Here is a 21,209-nt window from a genome sequence, read left to right on the forward strand (position 1 = left end):
CGCTTCCAACGGGGAGCGGGAGCAGCAGGTCGGGGCGGGCGGCGGGGCCCGGCTCCCGTTGACGGCGCTCCGGGTTTCGGGGAGGAGGCACGGATCCGTCCCGGCCCCCGCTGCCCACACCCGCCCTTCTATATATATACACCTATATATATATATATATAAAATATATAATAAATACGAATATCTGTGTTTGAAGGGGCTGGGAGCGATGCACGGCGGCGCTTGCCGAAATGCCAACCCTTACGCACCGGCGGCTCCCCGGGAGCAAGCGGGGCTTTGTGCCCCGTACCGGGGACCCCCGGGAGGGGGGTTGCCCTTGGCAGGAGCCCAGTCCGCAAGCGGCGGCCGCGGCATCGCGGGGCGCGGGCGGGGGACGCTCCCGCCGGCACCGGGCACCGGCACCGGCACCAGCCCTGCCGCTCTCCGTGGTGCTGAACCGCCACGGCCGCCGCCGCCGCCTCGCCCCGGGGCCGTGCGGGGTCGCGTCTCCTCCGTCCTTCTCTTTCCAAGCCGCCGCTAATTAATTGTTATTATTGCTACTAATTATTGTCGTTATCATCCCTTGCGGTTCCCCTCGCTCCGGTGCACGGCGGCCACGGCCAACCGTTGCGAGCGGGAAGATGGTGCCAGCGAGGCAGTCTGTTGCCAAATTAACGGGTCGTCGCCCCGCGCACCCCCGGTAGCTGCCGCCCGCTCTCCCCTCCGTGGGTCCGCACCATTCGTGGGACGAGCCGGTACCGTTACCGGGCTCCGAAATGCCTCTCCTGCCCGGCCCCGGGAGGCGGTGGCGGCCCCGGCGGGCTCGGCCCCGCTGTCGTCCACACTGCCCGGGGGCACGGCCGGTCCCGGCCCCACTCCGCCGCCCCGGTGGGTTCCGCTACCGAACGGCTCCTTCCCCGGGCGGGCCCGGCCGCGGTCCTTCCCCAAGGGGTAAAATCCCAACAACGACTGAGGCCCCAAAGCTCCGCCGAGGGAACGAACGGGACCGGCGGAGCTTCTCCGCCGCCCCGGGAGCACCCTCGGGGCCGGGCGCGGATCGGGGAAGGGCCGTTTCGGGCACCGGCGGGGCCGAGGCGCAGCATCCGCGCCGTCCCCGCTCCTCCGCTGCCCGCGGGCCCGGTAGCCGCTGCGCAGGGCCCGGGCGGGCCGCAGCGGCCCGGTTCGCCCCCGCCGGTTGCCGGTCTCCGCTCCTCACGGCTCCCTGCCCCCGAGGTGCCGCGGGGGAGGCTTGGCGGCGCCGAAACGGGAAGGGCGGCCGCCCCACGCGTGTCCGCGGAGGGGGCTCCACGGAGCCCGCCCGGCCCCGTTCCTCCCCGGCACTTACCGAGTCGTTGCCCGCCTGTACCCCTCGCCCCGGCGGCTGCGGGCGCTGGCTCCGGCCCCGGCGCCTTTCGTCGTCCCTTCTTTCCCTCGCCTACACCCTCGTGTGAATCAAATACCTTCACTACAGCAGCCATGTTGGGCTCCGGTGCGAGCACGGCTCTCGCCGCAGGAGCCGCCGACCGCCTCGGCGGGAGACAGCGCGGCTGGGCTCGGCTCCGAGCGGAGCGGGGGCCCCGGTGCCCACCGGAGAACCGGAGCCTGGGCAGCCCAGCCGGCCGCCGGCCCCCTTCTCCATCACACCGAGGGATGCCGCGGTGCGTCGCTTCCCGCCAGCCCGGTAACTTCGCACCGTTACCGGTAACGCCACTAACTGCGGGTCCCGCACCTGCCCCGCATCCCTCCGGTAGAACCGGCCGCATCCCGGGGCTGCTTTTGGAAAAGAGGGGTGTGGGGTGTGGAGGGAGGGAGCCGCGGTTACCTCCGCCTCGCCCGGTGTGTCGGTCCCCCGCCGCGCCGCTCAGCCGAGCCCACCTGGGGAGGGAAAGAGAGAAGAGGCGTGAGGAGGAGCTGCCGCCGCCACCGCCATCGCTCCAACTTGGAGCAACTTTGCCGGTGAGGCTGGCAGCGGGGGCGGGGGGTGGGTGGGCGGCGCTGGAGCCCCTGCCCGGTCAGCCGGGGCCGGTCCCGGGGCGTGGGATGCCCCAAAGCCGGTCCCTTCCACCCGTGGAGTGGGGACACCCACCCGGAGCCCCGGCCCTGGCCAAGGGGGGCCAAGCCGGGACACGGCCCCTGCTGCCGGGGAAATGCAGGAGACCTTCTCGGAGGGGCAGCCCCACACCCAGTGTCTATCTGTCTGTCTTTGCCGGGCGGGGGGCGGCCCAGCTCCCCCGCGCCGTGGGCACCGGAGCCTCACCGGGCACCGGAGCATCGCACCGGGAAGCCGCCGCCGCTCCCCGGGCAGCGGAGCCGCTCGCCCGCCCGGCCCGGCGCCCCTCGAAAGCGGATTTTTCAACGTGGTTTTATTTTTTTTGTTCTTTTCCTCCCACTGAGATTTCCTCCCCCCCTTTTTTTTTTTTTCCAGCCCCGTTTTTATTTGTTTTTTTTTTCTTTTTCCTCCCCCGTTTGATTCCAACGTCGTCGCTGGGAATTATTTGCATTTAAAATACAACGACTCGTTCCCCTGCATATCGCTTCGCAGCTCAATTCAACCAGCACCGGAGAGGGGGGGGCCGACCCCGAGGTAAAGGGGTCCCCAAACCCCCGGCCAAATCCACCCGAATTCCCGCCCGGCTGGAAATATCGATGCGGACGAAAACTAAAGATTTAACAGATTTTAATGATTTTTCTTTCTGCAGCCGCTGTCACCCAAAGGTGTTGTGGCAACAAAGAGCGGGAGGGGAGTTGACGCTCGTATTTTTGGCCTGTTCCCGTGCAGAAATATTCCCCCCAAAGCCCCGAACGCTTTGCAAAGATTGACCTCCCTCCAAAAAAACAATCACATCCTGCCCTGCAAAGTGCTTCCAAAGAAAATCTGATTTTATATTTCTTCCCCCGTTGCTGCTAAGCCCGTCGGAGGACACACACACGCGGCACCCGCCGAAACTAATAGCGAGGAAGGGGAGTGGAAATCAAACCATCCCCTCCCCAGTCCAAACTGGGAGCAAATGGTTTCCCCCCTCGCACGGCAGAGATTTCCCCGCTCGGGAAACAACGGCGTGGAAATCCCCGCCGTGCCCGCTCGGGCAGAGCCAGGCTCTTCAGCACAGGAACACCCCCAGTTACTTTTTTTAGGGCGGGGAAAATAATAATAAACTAAGATAATTATATTTCCCCCCCCCCTTTTTCCAGAAATGCCGAATTCAGCCCCAGCCTTTTGCGTGGGGAATTTTTTTTTCCTGTTTGGGTTGTTTTTTTTTTTTTTTTCCGGCTGGGATACAGCTTCGCACCAAGGGCTGGGAGGGGACTGGGGGGGGATGCTCACAAAACACACCACCCCGGCACAGCACCCCCAGATCCCCGCGTCTCCCTGCTCCCCCTTTTTTTTCCCCCAAACCTTCTCCCTCCAGTAAAAAATAGCTCCACACGCCGAAACTTCGCTCCGGCAGCCCCTTACCTCGGGCACCGGGCAGGGCAGGGCAGTCGGTCCGACCGGCCCGGGGGCTATAAACCCCGGGGGTGGCTTTTGTGAGTTTGCCGGAGTTTCCCCGGGCTGTCCCCTTTTGTGTCCCATTGCCATCTAGAGGCCCTGATTAATTAATTTCACACCGGAGCTCGGGAGAAAATTTTCCCACAAAACAAGTGGCCGAGGAGATGTGAAAACCCCAAAGAAAAAGGAGTCAACATCAAGTTCAACAGCATGCGGGGGAAAAAGGCCGATTTCCATCACAATCGCGTCTGAGCGGGGGCCGGGCGGGGGTGGGGGGGGGCGGCGGCCCCCGCGCCCCCTCCGCGCGTTCCCAGGCTCGGAACAATCGCGCTCTGTTTGCCGGCGTTTGGGCACGGAGGCTGCCTTGGGATAACAGGAATAATGAGGGGGGGGAGTTGGGGGGAAAGGAGGGGGGGTGGGGGGTGTTGGGGGAATGATGGAGGGTTGGGAAAAGGGGGTGGTGGTGATGGGGGGGGCGAAGCGGAGGAGCGCGCACCTGGGGACTGTCCGGTACCGACCTGTTGAGCCCCCGGTCGGGAGCAGCCGGTGGAGTTTGCGGCAAAAGTCGGGATGGGCAAGAGGAAACCGCCGGTCCCGGCGGGGCGGGGGGGGGTGTCCCCAAAGCCGGGAGGGGACGGAGCCGGCCCCCGGGGTGGCCGGGGGACACACTTTTCTCTAAGTTTGGTGCCCCCCCCCCCTCCATCGCCGGCCACGCGTTTTCCCACAGCCCCAGGGGAGCGGGGGGTGCCCGTCCCGCGGGAGCGGGGGGTCCCTGCCCCGGGGGAGCGGGGGGCCGGGGCCCGGGGTGGCCGAGGCGGTGGTGGACGTGTCCTGCAACCCAAGCAGCTCGGCTCCGCCGGGCATTGTCCCCACGGAGCCCGTGGCCATTGTTCCCGGCGCTGCGGGAGCCGGAGGGAGGGCAGCTTTCCACGCCTCGTCGTCCCCCACCACCACCTCGCCCCCACCCCGACACTCACACCGGGACCCGCAGACCCACAAAAAACACCCCACCACCCCCCCAAAAAAAAGGCCTGGGGAAAGGCGGGGCGCGGGGTCCCCCTTCGCAGACTTCCTCCAAGTTGGGAGGAGCGGGAGAGGGAGCGGGGCGGCCGCCGGTGCCCGCACAGCCCTGCCCCGCCGGCGGCCAGCACCGGCGGCCGCCCGCTGCCCCGGCCCGGGGAGTTCAGTGCGGGGCAGGGAGAAGGGGGGAGGGGGAAACCAGCGACGAAAAAAGGGGAGTTGGGGGGGGGGGGATTATTTACCTCCCTCCGCACATCTGCATCCATTAATGACTTAGCGAGACAGCGGGAGCCGAGAGCCGCCGGGACACCGGGAGCCACCGGGGCGGGGCTGAGGGGATGCGGCACCGGCAGCGGGGAGGACGCGGGGCCCGGGGACATCCAGGCGATGCGGAGCCGGGTTGCGGTTCCCGGCGAGGACTGCCAGGAGCAGCGGGGCTGGGGGAAGCGGAGCCCCCCGCGATCACGTTGCCTTTACGTGGGGTTAAACAGATAACGTCTGCCAGGGGCTTTAACGCCAGGAGCCCCCAGACCGGGCCTGGACAGCCCCGGCCCGCCGCCACCGGGCCCTCGGGAAGGGAAGGGGGGGCTGATTCCTCCCAAACATCCATTTTGTCCCTTTTGGAAATGGAGATGGGAGAGAGGAGGGAAAAATGCGCTTTTTTTTTTTTTTCTGCCTTTTTTTTTTTTTTTCCCCTTGCTTTCTCCATATTTTACTACGTAAGGCATGACGTCCTCACGTCGGGAGCAGGATAGGTTAGCCTTGCGCTGGGGGGGATGCACCGGGCTGGAGGCGGGGGGGCGGGGGCGGCTCTGGCGGCAGAACCTAAAAATAACGGGGATTTTATTATTTAAAAAAAATATAAAAAAAATAATAGTGCCGGTGACCCCGCGGATTCGGCCCCGCGCAGGCAGCGGGAGGCAGGGCCGGATCCGGATTTCCTCCCCCCCTCCCCGCGCCTCCTCCCGGCCCCCGGTACGGCGGGACCGTCAGGGTTCGGGGCACCCCAGTGGGCGCGGGGGGAGCGGGGCCGGAGCCGGAGCGGAGAGGAAGGTGGGGGGGGGGTCCTTCTGCCGTTCGCCCCCCGGCCCGGGAGTGGGGCAGGGGCTGCGGCGGAGGCGGCGGGGCCAGGGTCACCCCGCTCCCCGGCCGGTGCAGGTTTATTCCGTGGAAACGAAGCAGAAATCGGCTATTTTGTAATTAAATCAACATTCCCCACCCCTGCCCCGGCTGTTAACACCTCCAAGCTCCGAAGTGGCCGGGAACGGAGCACCCCCCTCCCCGCCCCCGCTCCGGCTCACCGGGGTTTTCGGAGCGCGTTAAAAATCGGCGGCTGCGAAAGCGGCTTCGCGCAGCGCCCGGCGGGGGTTTGCGCCCCAAATCCGTCCCCGGGAGGGACGGACACACACACACAAACCCCCGCCGACACCGAGCCGTGGAGCGGGGCCGGGGCGGGCCGAGGACGGTTCCAGCCACCGGAGCCATCGGGGTGCGCGTCCCCCGCCGCGGAGCCGCGACCGGGCCGGTGCCCGGGGCCTCCCCGGTGCCCCCCCCCCCAGCCCTGCCCGCCCCGGGGAAGGGCAGCCCCCGCTGCCGGGGAGGCCGCCGGTTCCGTGCTCTCCCCTAATGAGCTCCGCTTATGCATTTCCCCCTCAACGAATATTTCCCCCGGCGGGGCTGGGGGGTGCCGGGATGCGCTGCCCCGGCCGCCCACCGCCCGTCCCGTCCAACCAGGGCTTCACGGGGAACCGGTCGGTCCCTCCCGGTCCCTCCCGGCCCCGGGGGGGAGCAGGAGGCTGGGTCTGCACGGCGGGCGCCCCAAATCCGGCCGCCGGCCCCGGAATAAGAATTCCCGGCGACGGAGTGCGACCCCCGCCCGCGGTGGCGATGCCACCGCCGGGCTGCCCGGCCCCGCTGCCGGGGCTTCCCCCGGTAAAGCGCCCTCGGGCCGGGCCCGGCTCCCCCAGCCCGCCGGTACCGGTGGGCCCGGTCTGCCCCCCCCCGCGACAGCGGGGTTTTTTTTTGGGGGGGCGGCGTATTTTGGTTCCCTGATAACGTTTTGATCAAAAATTCATTAAGAGACGCTCGGCGCAGCGCCATGAATATTTCAGGGCTTTTGCAAAACAACAAAGTGGGTGTTTGTGGGAGGATACACGGGAGGAGGGGGGCGGGTAGCCCCCGGTGCCCGGCTCGCCCCCGGTTTGCTGCGGCGGGGAGGCGAGGAGGGACCGGGCACCCCCGTCCACTCGGGGCCGGGGCTGCGGTCGCTCGTCCCCGGCCCGGGGCTCGTTCCTGCCCCGTTGTAAGGGGTGAAACGGCTCCGGATAACCCGGGAGAGGAGACCGGCCCCCGGTTGGACCGGGTAGCCCGTCCCGTCCCGTCGGGTCGCTGCAGGGACAGGCAGCACCCAGCTAAAGCTGAGCCCCGGGGCCACGGCGACAGCCCGGAGCCCCCCCGGCCCTTCTCGTGGCCGTGGAGCTCCGAGGGGCCGTACCCCCCCGGCTCCCGCAGCGCCCACCGGGACCGGTGCTCTCCCGGTGGGGGCAGACCCGCCTGGGCCAGGGCAACGAGGGGACCCCGTCCCCACCCGGGACAACCCCCCGGTAGCACCACGACCCCGAGGGACACGGACCATCAGTCCACCCCCACGGACTGGGATCCGAAGACACGGGGCTGCTCCCCCACTGCTCTGGGGAGGGGACGGTCCCCCCAAAAGCCAACAGCTCTGCCTTTTCCCCAGCAAGGGAGCACCACGACTGCAAGGTCCGCAGCCCCCCAGATTGGGGAGCAGAGCCCCGACAGCACGTTCGCCCCAGGCAGAGGGAGAGGTACCGGCACCGGGTGGGAGACAAAGCCCAGCAGCTTCGAGTGCCAGAGCTCAGCGCCCTCCCGGAGCAGCGCAGCCCCCTGCCATGCTGGGCCTGCAGGTAACTGGGCTTTACTGGGGCAGCTCCCTGGCCAGCTGGGAAGAGGACATGGAGCCACAGAGGTGGGGAGGTATCCCAGACCCCTCTGCTATGGAGCAGGACCCAGTAGGATGGACAGGTGGGGGACACAAAGCAAACGCAGATGCTCTGTGTCTTCCCGATGCCATCCCGAGCACTGTCCCTCCCAACAAGGCTGGGGGGCCCTGCGTGCCACCTTTGGGTAAAGGGGCATCCCACCGTCTCCGCTGTGCTGGGGGGATGCTCGGCGGGTAGGCAGGGGCACGAAGTTGGGGGCAAGAGGGCGAGAGGGGCCTCCCTGCAAGACCAAAGCAGGGCTGAGGGCACCCCAGGGCACCCCCCCACCCCGGTTTCGGACCTGTCGCAATGGGGCGTTACTGGACCTGCAGGCAGCCGGGGGGATGCACGGCTCCGGTCGGCTCCCGGGTCTCCCGTCGCTGCCCTCCGGGTCCCGCCGGCTGCTCCCGCGTCCCCGCGGTGGGATGCGGCGAGTCTCCCCCAGCAGCCCCAGCCCCTCCCCGGGGCTCACCTCGCCCTGACATTTCCTGGCGCTCCTTCCATGCCAGAGGGTTGCCATAGCAAATCTAAATCTTACAAACAAAACGAGGAGAAAAGCCTGATTAGCATATATTCAAATGAGCCATGCAATAATGCAAACCATAAATCATGCAGTCATTGCTATTCAATCAGTGTCTCTTACCCCAGCCCCCACGCTTTCCCCTGGTGTCTCGCCTCCTCCTCGCACGCAGAAGCCCCTTCCCAGCCCCAGGGGTGGCCCAGGAGGGGACCTGCCAGCCGGGGGGGGGGGACCTGGGCCGAGGCCGGATCCAGCGCTGGGCTCTCGGGGCTCTGCACAGCCCCTAATCCCGGCTGGTATTTGTGTCGCTCGCTGGGCTCTATTAAACGGGGCAAACTCTTCCCAGGATTAATCTCCCGCCCAGGTTTTAATCTCGGGGCTCGGCCACTAGTAATCCCCCCGCGGGAAGGGGCCCAGCTCAGCGCCGGCAAGCGGCCGGTGCGGAGGGACCCCCATCCCCCCCACCCCCACCCAACCTGTGTGTGCCCAGGCAGTGCTGGGTGGAACCCCCACCCCCCCTTAAAACCAGAGGATGATGAGCAATGTCAAACCCTGGTCCCCCCCTCCTCGCTCATGTCTCATGCCACATGGCCATGGCCGTGGCCGTGGCAGTGGCCATGGCCAGCACACTGCAGGCCCCAGGGGATGCTTCCCCACCCCAGGGAGCAGCAAACCCCCCCGCCTCAGCCCAGCCCTGAGCTATAAGAGCCCCCCCACCCTTAACCCCATCCTTGCCCCCACTGATGCTGATCTTAAGGGCACAGAAGGTGTTTTTCCTCCTCCCACTCGCTCCCAGTGCCAGTTTGGGGTGCTGAGACCTTATGAGCAGCTTTTGGGGGTCTCCCGGTGAGCCGAGGGGTGGGAGCCGCACAGCTGGACCCCAGGGACCTGGCCAGAGCGGGGGGTGACCCGGCTGTCACCCGCTTTGCTAGTTGGTGACCCTGGAGAGGCGGCTGTGAGACTGGGGGACACGGCGGGGGGGGGACAGCAATGTTGAGCGGATGGGCGTCAGGGCATGGGCCACTTCTCCCCTGGGGGATATTAATGACCCGCCACCTCGTTAGCCGCCCCGAGCAGTGCTGCCCGACCCCAAGAAGCTCACAGCAGACACCCCAACACCCCCAGCTCTTTATTGGTGAGAAGATAATAAATAGAAAAGAGCCCCTGGGCCGGGGGAGCAGCACCCACCGCCCCCGGCTGCCTTCCCCCCCCCCACCTCCATCCCGCTGCGGGACCCCCAGCAGCTCCCCCCCCAAGACCGGGTGCAGGATTGGGCCAGGGGTGTGCAGGACCCGCTGCTGGTGCTCTCAGTCCTGCTGCCACCCCGTGGCACTTCTCAGGCATTCCCGCTGGCTGGGGACACGCTGGCGCAGGGACGGACGGACAGACGGACGGATGGGGATGGACGAGTGTCCGGCACCGGACAGGGGACCGGGGCAGCGCTCCTCGCCACTCGGGTCCTGGCCTCGCAGGGGACTGGGGGGGAGCAGAGCTGCAGGGAGGGGGGAGCGGCAGCATGTGGGGGGCACTGGGGCGGGGAGGGGGTTTGCCGGGAGCTGCAGCCCCACGGTGGGAAACTGGGACCCCGTGGCACCGCTGACCCCCCCCCCCGGCTGCATTGCAAAGGGGGGCTTCCTGGGGGTCCAAGGATGGGGGTAAAGAGGGGGGGGTGGTTTCTCCAGGCTTGTCCCCCCCCCTTCCCCTGCACCCCGTCGGCCTCGCTATCTCTGCCAAGCGTCCATGGCCTGAGCTCGCCGCGCGGGGAGGGGGGCCCGCTGCTCCTCTGCCAGCGGCCGGGGGGGCCCCAGGGGGTAAGGGTACCCCTTGGCGTAGTCATCCCGCGGCTGGAGGTCTCCGGGGCCTCGGGAGGCTTCGCTCAGGGAGGCCAGGCTGGCCAGGGGGGACTGGGGGGTGCCCGAGGAGCAGCCCAGCCCCGGGGAGACCCGCTCAGACTTGATGCTGATGGCTTGGTGCTGGGGGGAGGCGCCGGGGGCCGCGGCCGCCTCTTCGGTGGGGACAATCCGGCTGCTGACCCTGGAGTAAGAGGGGAGGAGGAGTGAGGTCAAGTCTCCCTGCATCCCTCACCGAGGTGCGTGGGGTGGGCAGAGGCCGAGGTTACCCCCCCTCTCCTCCCTAGAGGGGCTGAGAGCCCCCAAACTCACTTCATGTACCAGCTCCGACCCAGCCGGGCACCCGGCAGCTGCCCACCCGGCTGCTGGGAGCCTGGTGTGTGACCGGGGGGACATGGGGACCAGGTCCCCTGGGGAAATCCAGTTGGAAATAGGCTCTGCCAACAGAGGGGGGTGCTGGGGTGACCCCCATGTGCCCCAGTTTTGAGGTGACGCTGGACAGACCCCAGCACGGTGGGTGGGGGGGGGCTGCACTTTGGGTGCTGGCTGCACCCCGGGCTGGGAGGTGGCACCCATGGGTGCCGCAGCTCCCCACCAACAGGCTCATCCCCCACCCCATGGCTGTCCCCCATCCTTACCCAAGCGCTGCCATGTCCCGTGGGTGCTGCCACGCCGTGGGGCCGGGCTGCAGGAAACTGGGGGGTGGCGGGGTCTCGCCAGCCCCGAACTCTGCCAAGTGGGAGGTCAAGAGTGAGCAGGAGATGTCGGGGGGGCACAGCCTAGGGGGCATCACGCTGTCCCAGGACTGAGGGGCCAGGACTTACCCGCTTGTGCCGGGGCGAGGAAGGGGAAGCCGCTGAGGCTGTGGCTGGGGACGCCGGCGCTGCCCGGGGCGAGCACGGGGCTCAGGGTCTGCAGAGCGGGGTACAGCGGCCGCTGCGGGGAATTGGGGTGCTCTCCTTCAGGCTTCGTGCTGCTGACCCCCTGGGGGACAGCGTCTCCCCCCCAGCCCCTTCCCGTGCCCCCCAGCAAAGCCCCAGTGTCGGGCTGAGGAAGAGGAGGTGGGAGTGGATCGGAGGAGCTTCTTGCTGAATTAGGGGAGGGGGACGTGCAGGTGGCCCCGGGGACACTGGGCACAGTGACTTGCAGGGCAATGCCTGGCTGCAGCGAGCTGGGGGGGACCCCTCACTGCCTGCCCTGCTGCCCCCTCCCACGGTGTCACTGCTGGGGAGGGGGTGTCCAAGGCCCCTGAGCACCCTGCTGGCACAGACCCCCATGGGAACCCCCTGGCCAGGGGGTCTCAACCCCCTCGCAGGGCATCAGAGGCAACACGGGGACCCAGAGCCAGCCCACCCCGGGGGGCTATGGATTTGGGGGGGCTTTGCCGCACACACGGGAGACACGTCGCAGCGATGGGGCCGTGCTGGGACTGGTTTCCCCCCTGGTAGCAGTGTCCCCACACGCCCGCCCAGGCAGCAGGTACCGCAGAGCCGGCGTCCCCACCACGGCACTCACCGCTGCGCTGCCAGCGCTCCGGCCACTCGCCAAGCTGCCGTGGGCTTCGCCGCGCCGGCCCTCGGCCCCCAGGTACAGCGGCGGGGGCGTCTTGGTGGCCAGGGCTCGGTTCAGGCTGCCGGCGGGGAACAGGGGGTAGCCGATACCTGGACGGACAGAGGGACAGGAGGATGCCCAGGGCAGCCCTGAAGGATGTGGGGTCCTGGGGGCTCTGGTTCTTGGGGGCATCCCCATGGCTGTGGCCGGTGGCCCCGATGCCCTCGCTGCCGCTGGCTGCCGTGCGTGCGTGCAACTGTGCCGCGCTCCGGCAAACCCACTTCCTGCGCGAGGCCGTCGGCGCACCTGGGCTGCGGCGGCCGCCTCCGACCCACGGCAGCCGCGTGCTGCGAGCGGAAACGGCGCGCGAAGGCGGTGGCCGGATCCGGCCCTGGGGGCCAGTAGGCTGCAAACCTCCCCGGCCAGACCCTGCCGCGGGCAGCCCCCTTGCCCCAGCTCCCCACAGAGCAGCTGGGACCTCCTCTGGGGATGGCCAGCGTGCCTGGGGACACCACGCTGTCCCCATCCCAGGATGTGGGGATGCTGCACGCCCGTGTCTTGCCCTGGGAATATCACCCAGCACTCCCCGTGATGCCTCCCACCCACCCGGGGGGTTTCCACTGGTCGAGCCCCAGCATCATTTTTTCCAGCTGCTTTTCTGCTGCGTGGCCTCACAGGCACCGCTGTCCCCATCGCCACCCCGGACTGCTGCCATCCCACTGGGCAGGACGAGCGCCTTGTGCCCAGCTCCGAGCTGTGTGTGCCACAACGGACACGACGAGCCGGGGGTGTGGGATGCCCGGGGTGCCGGGGCCAGCCGGGTGCCGGGTGCCGGCAGGGCGCAGGAAGCAGCTGGAGGGCGGCAGGGGCCGGTGTTTCCACAGCTGCAGCGGCGCTACCTGCCCACGCACCCGCTCCCGGTAAATCCCCGGGAGATGCTGCGAGAGGAGCTTTGCATGCGGCGCCCTGCCGGGAAAATCCCCGCGGGGGCCGGCGGGGATGGGGTGGCCATCACGGGGACCTTCTCCCCCCACTCCCCCCAGCCTCCCTGGGTGATGGGTCCGAGCCTACCTGGGGGCAGAGGTCCTGGTGAGCGTCCCGGTGGCTTCGGCGCTGCTGGCTTGAAGGCGGGTGGGCGTCCCTGGCCCTGCGGGGAGACGCTGGCGCTGCTCAGGGATCCGTCGGTGGCCGGCGGGGAGCTGCCGTAGGCTGCCTCGGGCAGCGGCACCGGGCTCTGCGGGGCAAAGCGGAGGTGAGGGACAGGGAGGGGACGGGGACCCTCAGGGACTCTCGACCCCAGCGCCGTGGGACGGCAGCGACTCACGTAAAACCTTGGCCGTGCCACCGACAGGTCCATGCCCTCGCTCAGCCTCCGCGCCTTCTCCCCAGGATCCGGCCCCTCGTCCAGCTCCAGCTCGTGGCTCTCCAGCCCCAGCCCCTTGCGCTTCAGCGTCTGCGGGGAGGGGGGTGGTGAGCGGGGTCCTGCGCCCGCCCCGGCCCCCCCCGGCCGCCCCCCGCCACTACCTCGAGGATGTCGGAGTTGGTGCGGCTCTCGTGGGGCTCGCTGTACTCCGTGTACTTGAGCAGCACCTTGTCCATGTCGGTGCTGGCGTACTGGAAGAGGCGGTTGGTGCTGTTGAAGATGATGAGGGCGATCTCGCAGTCGCAGAGGACGCTCAGCTCGTACGCCTTCTTCATCAGCCCGAATTTCCGCTTGGTGAAGGTCACCTGCGGAGCAGGGAAGGGGATGGGATGCTGCACCCAGGGCCCCTGGATACAGCCCCAAATCCTCCTCGTCGGTCCCCAAACCCCCTCCAGCTCTGGAGGACCCAAAGCCCGTGGGGACGGTGGGAGCAGAGCGGTTTTGCCTCCCTTCGTGGCCTCGTGGCTCCCTGTCCCCACCTTGTCCCCAAGCGGCTCCTACTGCCGGTTCCGTTGATCCAGTATTCGGCTGATCTGTATTTTTTTCCGGCCCATTTTCGCCCTGCTACACTCAAAGCGGGGCTGGAAGAGAGCGAGAAGCCGCTGAGCCCCCGCAGCCCAGGGCCAGACGAGCGAGCATCCGCCCCGGCCCTGCGTGAACCCCCTGGCCCCTCCGGCTGCCAAAAAATAAGTTTTTGCTGAAAAAAAAAAATATTTGGCTTTTTTTTTTTTTTTCCTTTTCAGCAAAGGCGGTGGCAAACTGAAAAATGAAAAATAAATTACTGGGAATTTCTGCTGGGCCAGAGGGGGATAAGTCCCCTTAGGTCTACCCAGCCGGTTCCACCGCCCCGGCTCCATCCCCCCCCCAAGCCCACACCGGCCCCAGGGACCCGAGCACCTGCGTGTGCTGGCCGGGAAGCCGCGGTGCCGCGATGCCAGGTCCCTCGCCGGGAGCACGGGATCAGCCTTTGCATCCCCAAGCGCCCGCCCGAAGCGGCGGGGGCTGCTCCGACCCTGCCCCACACGCTGATGCTGGTCACGGCGGGTCCCTCGGCCGGGGAGGGCGGTTATAAGGGAGGCCGGGCTGGCTGCGGGGAGGGTCCGTAAAACAAAAGGGCTGTTTTTAGGTACAAGGTTATTTTTTTTTTTTCTTTAATTTTTTTTTTTTTTTTTTTTTTTTTTTAAACTAAAGCGAACAGACTAAATTTGACCTCCGCCATTCGCAGGTCAGGAAGTGGCTGTATGAGGAGACAGCAAAGCGAAACCACCCACCTCTTTGGGCCACGTGAGCCGGCGGTGGGAAGGACGAGGGGACGGGGGACCCCGCATCCCACCCCGCTTGCAGGGTGCCAGCACCCATCACAGCCCGGCACAGGGCCGTGACACCCCCCCATGACATCCCCCTGCCACCGCAGGGACCCGATTCTTGCTCCTCTTGTTACCCCCCAGCACCGCTCGCCCCAAAACCCCTCTGGGACGCCCCAGTGCCACCGCAGCCCGGTGCAGAGCCATGGGTGGCACCAAGATGCTCCCGATGGGACCCTCGCACCCAGTCTCTCCACCCCGATTTGGGTGCAGACGTGGCCCAGCTCGGTCCCTGCCGTCCCCAAGACACGTCCATGGGGCCAGAGCCGAGCTGGGAAGCCGGCGGGGCTGGGAGCTCTGTGCTGTGCCTCCCTGGGGACAGCAGTCACCCCCGGGAGCCCCCCGAGCCTGGCCAGCACCCCCCGCCATCCCGGGGAGCACCCCAGGGGTGCAGGTTGGGGACCGGCCAGCCCTTTGCTCCCCCGATGCCCCAGCTTGTCCCGCTTCCCCCTCTCAAGCACGTTGCCATTTACCATCTTGCTCAGCTGCTATATTTAGCTGATCAAAACTAATTTTAATTTATGGAAGGAAATTGCGCTGCCGTTCCCACGGCCCCGCTGCCACCCTGTGTCCCCGGGCCCACGCACGACACCAAGGTATGGAGGGTGCCAAGACCACCCCGGTCCCCCCAACCCCCTCCCCCCGCCCCGGAAAAAGCCAACGATTCCCTGGTGAAAAGGCAGAGGTTTTCCCAACGATTTCTGCTGCCCGCGCGGGGCCAGGGCTGCTCCTGCCCTCCCGGCACCGACACCTGCGGCACGGCACCGGGCCAGGGCACTCCCAGGTATACGGGGGGCGGGGGGGATGTCAGCTCTTGCTTGCCCACCCCCATCCCACAATCTTTAATTCAGGGTGTGGAAACAAGAGCTGTTCCTGGGGGGCTCCGGCTCGCAGCTGGGTTTGGCCTGTTTGGGTCAGGGGATGCTCGCCCGGCTGCGCGCCCCCGCGTCCCTGCACAGCCTCACCCCGGGGGGGTTTTAAAGGCTGCAGGGTGCCGGGGAGGGAAGGACGTGTCCCTCCATCTGCAGTGGGGACACAAAATGCCGCTGAGGACCCCTCGGCTGGGGTCACCACCCCCAGCTCCTTGGATGTGGCACCCCAATGCCCTGCTCCAGCACCCCAGTTTCTAGCTGTATGGGAAATGCAGAGGGAGACGGTCCCTACACTGGGACTCATCCTGCCCTCCCTGGCCCCCAGCCTGCCCTCATGCCTGGCCGCATCCCCCCCTCCACGCTGCTCCAGGGCAGGGCACAAGGGACAGGGCCAGCAGCCACCCCCAGGTACCAGCGCGGCTTTGAACCCCCAAAGCAGCCGCATCTGCCCTGGTGGGGTGCTCTGGGAGTGGGGCTCAAGGGTACCCACACCCACAGGGAGATGCTGTGGGGGTCCAAAGAGGGTACCAGCACCCATGGAGTGACGCTGGGGGGATCCAAGGAGGGTACCAGCACCCATGGGGTGATGCTGCAGGGGTCCAAGGGGGTGCCAGCACCCATGGGGTGATGCTGCAGGGTGTCCAGGGGGATACCAGCACCCATGGGGTGATGCAGCAGGGGGTCCAGGAGCATACCCGCACTCACAGAACAATGCTGAGGGGGGTACCAGCACCCATGGGGTGATGCGGCAGGGTCTCCAGGGGGGTACCAGCACCCATGGGGTGATGCGGCAGGGGGTCCAGGAGCATACCCGCACTCACAGAACAATGCTGAGGGGGGTACCAGCACCCATGGGGTGATGCTGTGGGGGTCCAAAGGGGGTACCAGCACCCATGGGGTGATGCAGCAGCAGGTCCAGGAGGGTACCCGTACCCATGGGACGATGCTGAGGGGGGTCCAGGCACCCACAGAATGATGTTGCAGGGGGTACAGGAGGGTACTGGCACCCATGGAGCAATGTCGGAGGTGGTCCAGGGCAGGTACTGGCGCCCATGGGGTGATGCTGCGGGGGGCCCAGGAGGGTACCAGCACCCAGGGGCCGATGCTGTGTCAGGGTCCAGGGGGTAACAGCACCCACGGGGTGATGCTGTGTGGGTCCCAGCCCAGAATAGCAGGCGGGGTGGGAGACAAGAGGAAGCGGCAACCACAGCGCCATGGAGCCAGGGGAGCCGGGGACGCGGCCGGACTCAAGGCACGTTCACCGCGGGCTGAGCCGGGCACGGGGCGGCTCGTTCCCCCCCGAGGGAAACCGTCTGAGGCCTCGTGCAACACGCGGGGCGGTTTCATCAGCCGCCTCCCCGAGCAACTCATTACGGCTCCGCTCCTCCTGGGGCATCGCCTCGGCCGCTCGGCCACCGCGGCCACGTGGGACCCGCGGGGACATGCGCAGCCCCGGCCACTGCTGCCACCAGCACGGCACCACGTGCCGGGGTCTTGCAGGATGGGCACAGGGTTCGGCCCGGCCGCGGGGCAGGGGAGGGGTGCTCTCTGGGAGCAGGGTACAAGGCGTTTCGTCTCTCTGCCTCCACGGGTCCTGGTGCCTCGGCCACCGCAGTGCGGCAGGGCATCGATGCCTGGTTCCCCCTGGACAGGTATTAAGGGCTGGGAGGTGGGGGGGGAACTTTAACTCCAGATTTTAATTGCTGCACCGGGTGATAAGGCGATAAGCAGCATTACGGCTGCAGGCGATTATCACAGCTGGCGGTGACGGGCATAAGAGGGTGGTTTTGCCCGGCATTGCCATCCCGTGGACCAGTGAGGTGGCATCTCTGTCTGGTCCCCACCCCAGCCTTGGGAGCAGCAGTAAGGAGCCGGCACCCAGCGAGGGGCTCACAGCCCGGGACCCCCGAGCAGGAGGGAGCAGAGTTGGGGTGCTGGCCCTGGGGACACCCCACAACTTCTAATTGTCTCCGCGAGGTCCCATCTCAGACAAAGGGCTCCTCATTAGCGTGGCCGCAATGGGGAGCCACGACGTGCTCCGGCGACGAAGCACCTTTCCGCATCGGCGTTACGAAGGAGGTGAACAAAACCCAGCGCAAGCGAAGCTCTCGAGCCCTCGAAACCTTTCAGCGTGGAGACGCTTTCCCCTGCCCGCCCTGAGCAGAGGCTCCTGCGCTGCCTGGCATCCCGCCGGCCTCCTCGCCCTCCCACGCGCGCTTATCTTTAGCCCGGGCTCTCTGCACGCTCGCACGCACCGGGCTCCCTTCCACGCCGCGGCACGGCCCCTTATCCCCCCCTCCGCCTCCATCCCCTCGCCAGCACCCTCGGCGAGGTGTCACCCCGACCCTTGGGCTGCGACGGGGTTTATAATTAACTCCCCGGACCCTGTACGTCTTTAAGGGTCATTTGCATCACGCCGGAGCGTGTAAACTTCCTATCCCGGCTCCTAATTAACGCGCTGAGACGAAACGAACCCCTCGAGGGAGACGTGTTTTTTCCGCGGGCCGCAGCCGGTGCGGGATGCTCGGGGTGGTACCCGGCGGTGGGGGGAGGTCCCAGCACTGCCTTTGGCCACCTTTATATCCTTCTCCATCCCTGAATGATTCCAGAAATGTTAAATCCACCGAGTTTATCCTAAAGTCAAAGCAGGGGGGGTTATTAGGGGAGCGCTCGGACCCCGGAGCGGCAGAAGCCGCTCCGGGGTCCGAGCGCTCCCCTAATAACCCCAGGTCCAGGATCTCTGAGCTCCCCATCATTTCATCCTCCCACCTCTCCCACCCCCATAAGACAAAGCAGCAGGGATGTAAAAATCAGGGGAAAAGGCCGTTTTCACCAATTTATGGGGATTTTGTTGCAAATCTGAAAACTTGGGGTGGCTGGGTAGAAATGGGGGGGGAGAGGCGGGAAGAGAGCCGCCAGCAAGTACCCGCTGTTGGCATTCAGCGGCTTCCGAAAAGCGTTTTGGCGGAGAAAAATATTGATTAAAGGGCGAGAAAGAGTTTCCATCCCTTTTTTTTTTTTTTACAGGGAGAAGAAGTGAGCTTCGCCAGGAGGAGAAAATCTGAACCAGGAGCAGTGAAATCCCAGAGGTGGTGGTGGGGGGGGGGGCCAGGCCAGAGGCCGGGGTTTGGTGGGCAACGGGCTCGAAACGGGGCTTTAAGGACCACCCGTCGTGGATGGACGCAAAGTGCTGGGGCCGCCATGGGCTGCATCCATCCCTGGTCGGTCCCAACCGGGGACGTGGCCCCGGCTCTCACCGGTCCCCGGGGAACGGCAGGGCTGGGGCCTCGTGGCGCGAGCAGCATCCCGAGCCCGGCGCAGGGAAAAGTCAAAGTTTACCAGCGTTTCTGCCGGGGGTTTGTCAGGCCCTTCTGCTTTTTATAGGTTGTTTAAACAACTAACCAGTATAAACCAGAGCGGGGCCGGCAGCGCGGGAAGGGGAGCGGGGAAGGCAGGAGGAGCCTGCTGGGAAGCAGGGGAAAGGAGAGGACGGGGTGCTGTGGGGGCTTGGGGGCCGCTGGGGCACCGAGGACACGTCAGGGCGCGGGGGACGAGGGGCTGCCTGCGCTAACACCTTCCCCCAGCTCACAAGTGTCACCCCAGCAGCCAGCAAAGTCCCCGAGGGCAATTATAATTCATCTCTCGACTCCCATCACAGCGCAGGGCCCGGACATGGCATTGCCCTGCGCCCCTCCAGAGCCAAATCCAGGCTTCGGCTGGGGCCGGGGGGTCGATGGGGCCATCATCCAGCCCCGGCTCCATCCCGCTCGGGGTGACACAGAGTGAAAGTCCTGCCAGCGCCCGGCACTGCCACGGCCCGGTGCCGATGGGCGAAGCGTGGCGATGGGTGGAGGCTTTTCGGTTCCAAAATGACTGTGTGGAAGGAGGAAGGATTGAAATGTCCCCAAAAAACAAGGCAGCTCTTTCCCTTGGGAAGACGGACGGACACACGGGGCCCTCCAGGGCCCAGAACACCTTTTGTGCTCACTGTCCAGCAACCCCCCTGGCAGCAGCCGAGGGAAGGAATACACTGTTCCCGTGGGACTGGGCCGTCCCAAGCTGCAGCTGGACATTAATAGGGGAAATGATGCTCGTTTGCTGCTGGAGGGTTTGCTGGGGGCAGCCACAAGTTGCTGACGGCTGGCCTGAGCCCATCCCCGCAGCCTCAGGGCTGTATGGCTTACAAACCCGCTTTGCTCCTCACAATCCTGCTGTAATTCTTGTAAAGAGGAGGGAAATCCAAGGGTCTTAAATACACTAGTTCCCCCCGATCCTTCTGGGCACCCCCACGGCAGCACGACACGCCAGCCTCTCCAGCCCCCTCGCTGCTGGGACGCTTCTCCCGGGTGTCAGCAGGAATCCCCATCCCCTCGCACCACGCAAAGTTTCCCAAAGATGTTTTCCTTCCCCGCTGCTGCGCCGGCCGGCTCTCGGCACCAGGGTGCCATCGGTGCTCCGGGGCTCGGAGGCGAGCGGGAACGTTTGACATGTTAAACCAAACCTGGGGCCTGCATCTACATCCCGAATCCCATCCCCTCCCCGAGCTGCACAGGTCTCCCCCCGACGTCACCCGCGTGTGACGTGTCCAGTTGGCAGCCAGCGACACGGAAAAAGGCCAGGATCCGGTTCCCTGGACGGGTCGCCCACGCTCCCTTCCCAACCGGTACCCGATGCCCCAAGGGATGTGAGTGGACCGAGGGGGCACCGTCTCCCCGGCGCAGGTCCCTGCCTTCCAGCTCCCCCGCCAGCTGCCGCGTTAATTCATTACCTGCGAAACCCCATCTCCAGAGCCAGCAGCTCTGGGAAACTTTCTCTCATTAAAAGACTAAAGCCCCGGGGACGGGGACTCGCTGGCAATCGGCTGCAGCGGGCAGGAGGATCTGGCAGAGGATCCACCTCGCTCTCCCCGCGGGGACGGGTGATGGAGGGAGTCTCACGTGCGCTGGGACATGCTGGAGATGCCACACGCTGGCAAGAGCCGTGGACGGGTCACATGCCCAGCCGGGAGGGAGTAAGGGCTGCAATTCAGTGCCATGAACTGCCAGACTGGTGTGACACCCCAGCAAAGGTACGGTGACAACAGGCCCTGGCCCTGCATCGGAGTGTCCCGGTGCTGCGTCACCAGCGGAGTTACAACTTACGCCACATCGAGCCAGCAGCCCTGCGGTGCCGTGCCTCAGTTTCCCCTCTGTGCAGCGGGCTCAGCCCCAGCACCCAAAGGCCTCGGCGGGCCCGGGGGTGGTGGGGAGGCGGGTGGCGGGGCCGGGGCAGGGCGGCTGCCATCCAGGCTGCACTTTTGGGTTAAACCCGGGCGTTCCTCCCTGCACAGACACGAGTAAAAATAACCGCCCCGAGCGCGGCGCAAACCACAGGCTTTTTATAGCCCGCCATCCCTAGACGGCGGGGCGGGGGCCGGGGCTCCGCCGTGCCCAGGGCAGCCCGCGGGGCGCCGGTCCGGCCGCACCGGCACCTCCCCGGCCCGGCCCCGCTCCCCCTGCCCCCGCGCCCCGACGGGGCGGCCGGATGGATGCGTGGGGCGGCCCGCCGCGGAGGGGAGCCCCGTCGGGGAGAAGGGTTAGACCTAGGGGTGCGCGGCCGCCGCTGCCCGCCCCTCCCATCCCCGGTACCGGTGACAGCGGAGCGCGGCCGTGCCCCGGTGAGCGCAGGATCCCCCTCCCCACTCCGGGACGCGCACCTGGACACCGGCTCGTCCTCCTCGGCAACTCGCCGCCGGCTCGGCCGTGAGTGCCCGGCGCTGCAGCGGAGCCGGCCCGGCCCCGGTGCGGCTCCGCCGCCGTCCGGTCCCGGTCCGGTCCCGATCCCGATCCCGATCCCGATCCCGATCGCGGTTCGGTGCCGGTGCGTGTCCCCGGAGCCGCGCGCTGCCCGCCGCCTGCCCGAGCCGCGCCGGCGACATTTGCATAGCCCCGCCTTCCCCGCCCGTAGATTTGCATAGAGCTGCCGGGCTCGCTCGCCATTGGCCGCCGCGGCGAGGGCTTTTTTGCATAGCCCCGCCTCTGCCGGGAAGAGGGGCGGGGCGGGGCGGAGGAGCGGGGAAGGGGGGAGCTGGGGAGTCGGGGGGGAGTTGGGGGGTCCCGGGGGGCTGGGATGGGGCTGGGGGGACCGGGGGGGGCTGGA

General features: G+C 66.9%; 1 protein-coding gene and 1 long non-coding RNA gene across 6 annotated transcripts in view; both read right to left on the reverse strand.

The window, feature by feature from the left end:
• The window catches only part of LOC134526432 (uncharacterized), a 33,964-nt gene extending 28,924 nt beyond the window's left edge, over positions 1–5,040 (reverse strand). The window contains exons 1-2 of one of the 5 annotated variants that reach the window (XR_010073976.1): positions 4,732–5,040; positions 1,802–1,854 (exon numbers count right to left, since the gene is read on the reverse strand). This is a non-coding gene — a long non-coding RNA (uncharacterized LOC134526432). Of the gene's footprint in view, positions 1–1,324; positions 1,679–1,801; positions 1,950–2,236; positions 2,321–3,436; positions 3,642–4,731 lie in introns of those variants that run through there. The other 4 variants (XR_010073975.1, XR_010073977.1, XR_010073974.1 and 1 more) reach the window with 4 other exon arrangements.
• A 4,643-nt stretch (positions 5,041–9,683) lies between these two features.
• On the reverse strand, positions 9,684–20,955 carry MEF2B (myocyte enhancer factor 2B). Its single transcript, XM_063358224.1, is given in 9 exon segments — positions 9,684–10,045; positions 10,500–10,590; positions 10,686–10,797; positions 11,377–11,522; positions 12,484–12,646; positions 12,737–12,865; positions 12,937–13,140; positions 13,315–13,416; positions 20,767–20,955. Coding segments are annotated over 8 exon segments (1,233 nt in total). The 5' UTR covers positions 13,390–13,416; positions 20,767–20,955; the 3' UTR covers positions 9,684–9,732.
• Between the last annotated feature and the right edge of the window lie 254 nt (positions 20,956–21,209).

Source organism: Chroicocephalus ridibundus, chromosome 22, assembly GCF_963924245.1.
Source record: "Chroicocephalus ridibundus chromosome 22, bChrRid1.1, whole genome shotgun sequence".
Taxonomy (NCBI): Eukaryota; Metazoa; Chordata; class Aves; order Charadriiformes; family Laridae; genus Chroicocephalus; species Chroicocephalus ridibundus.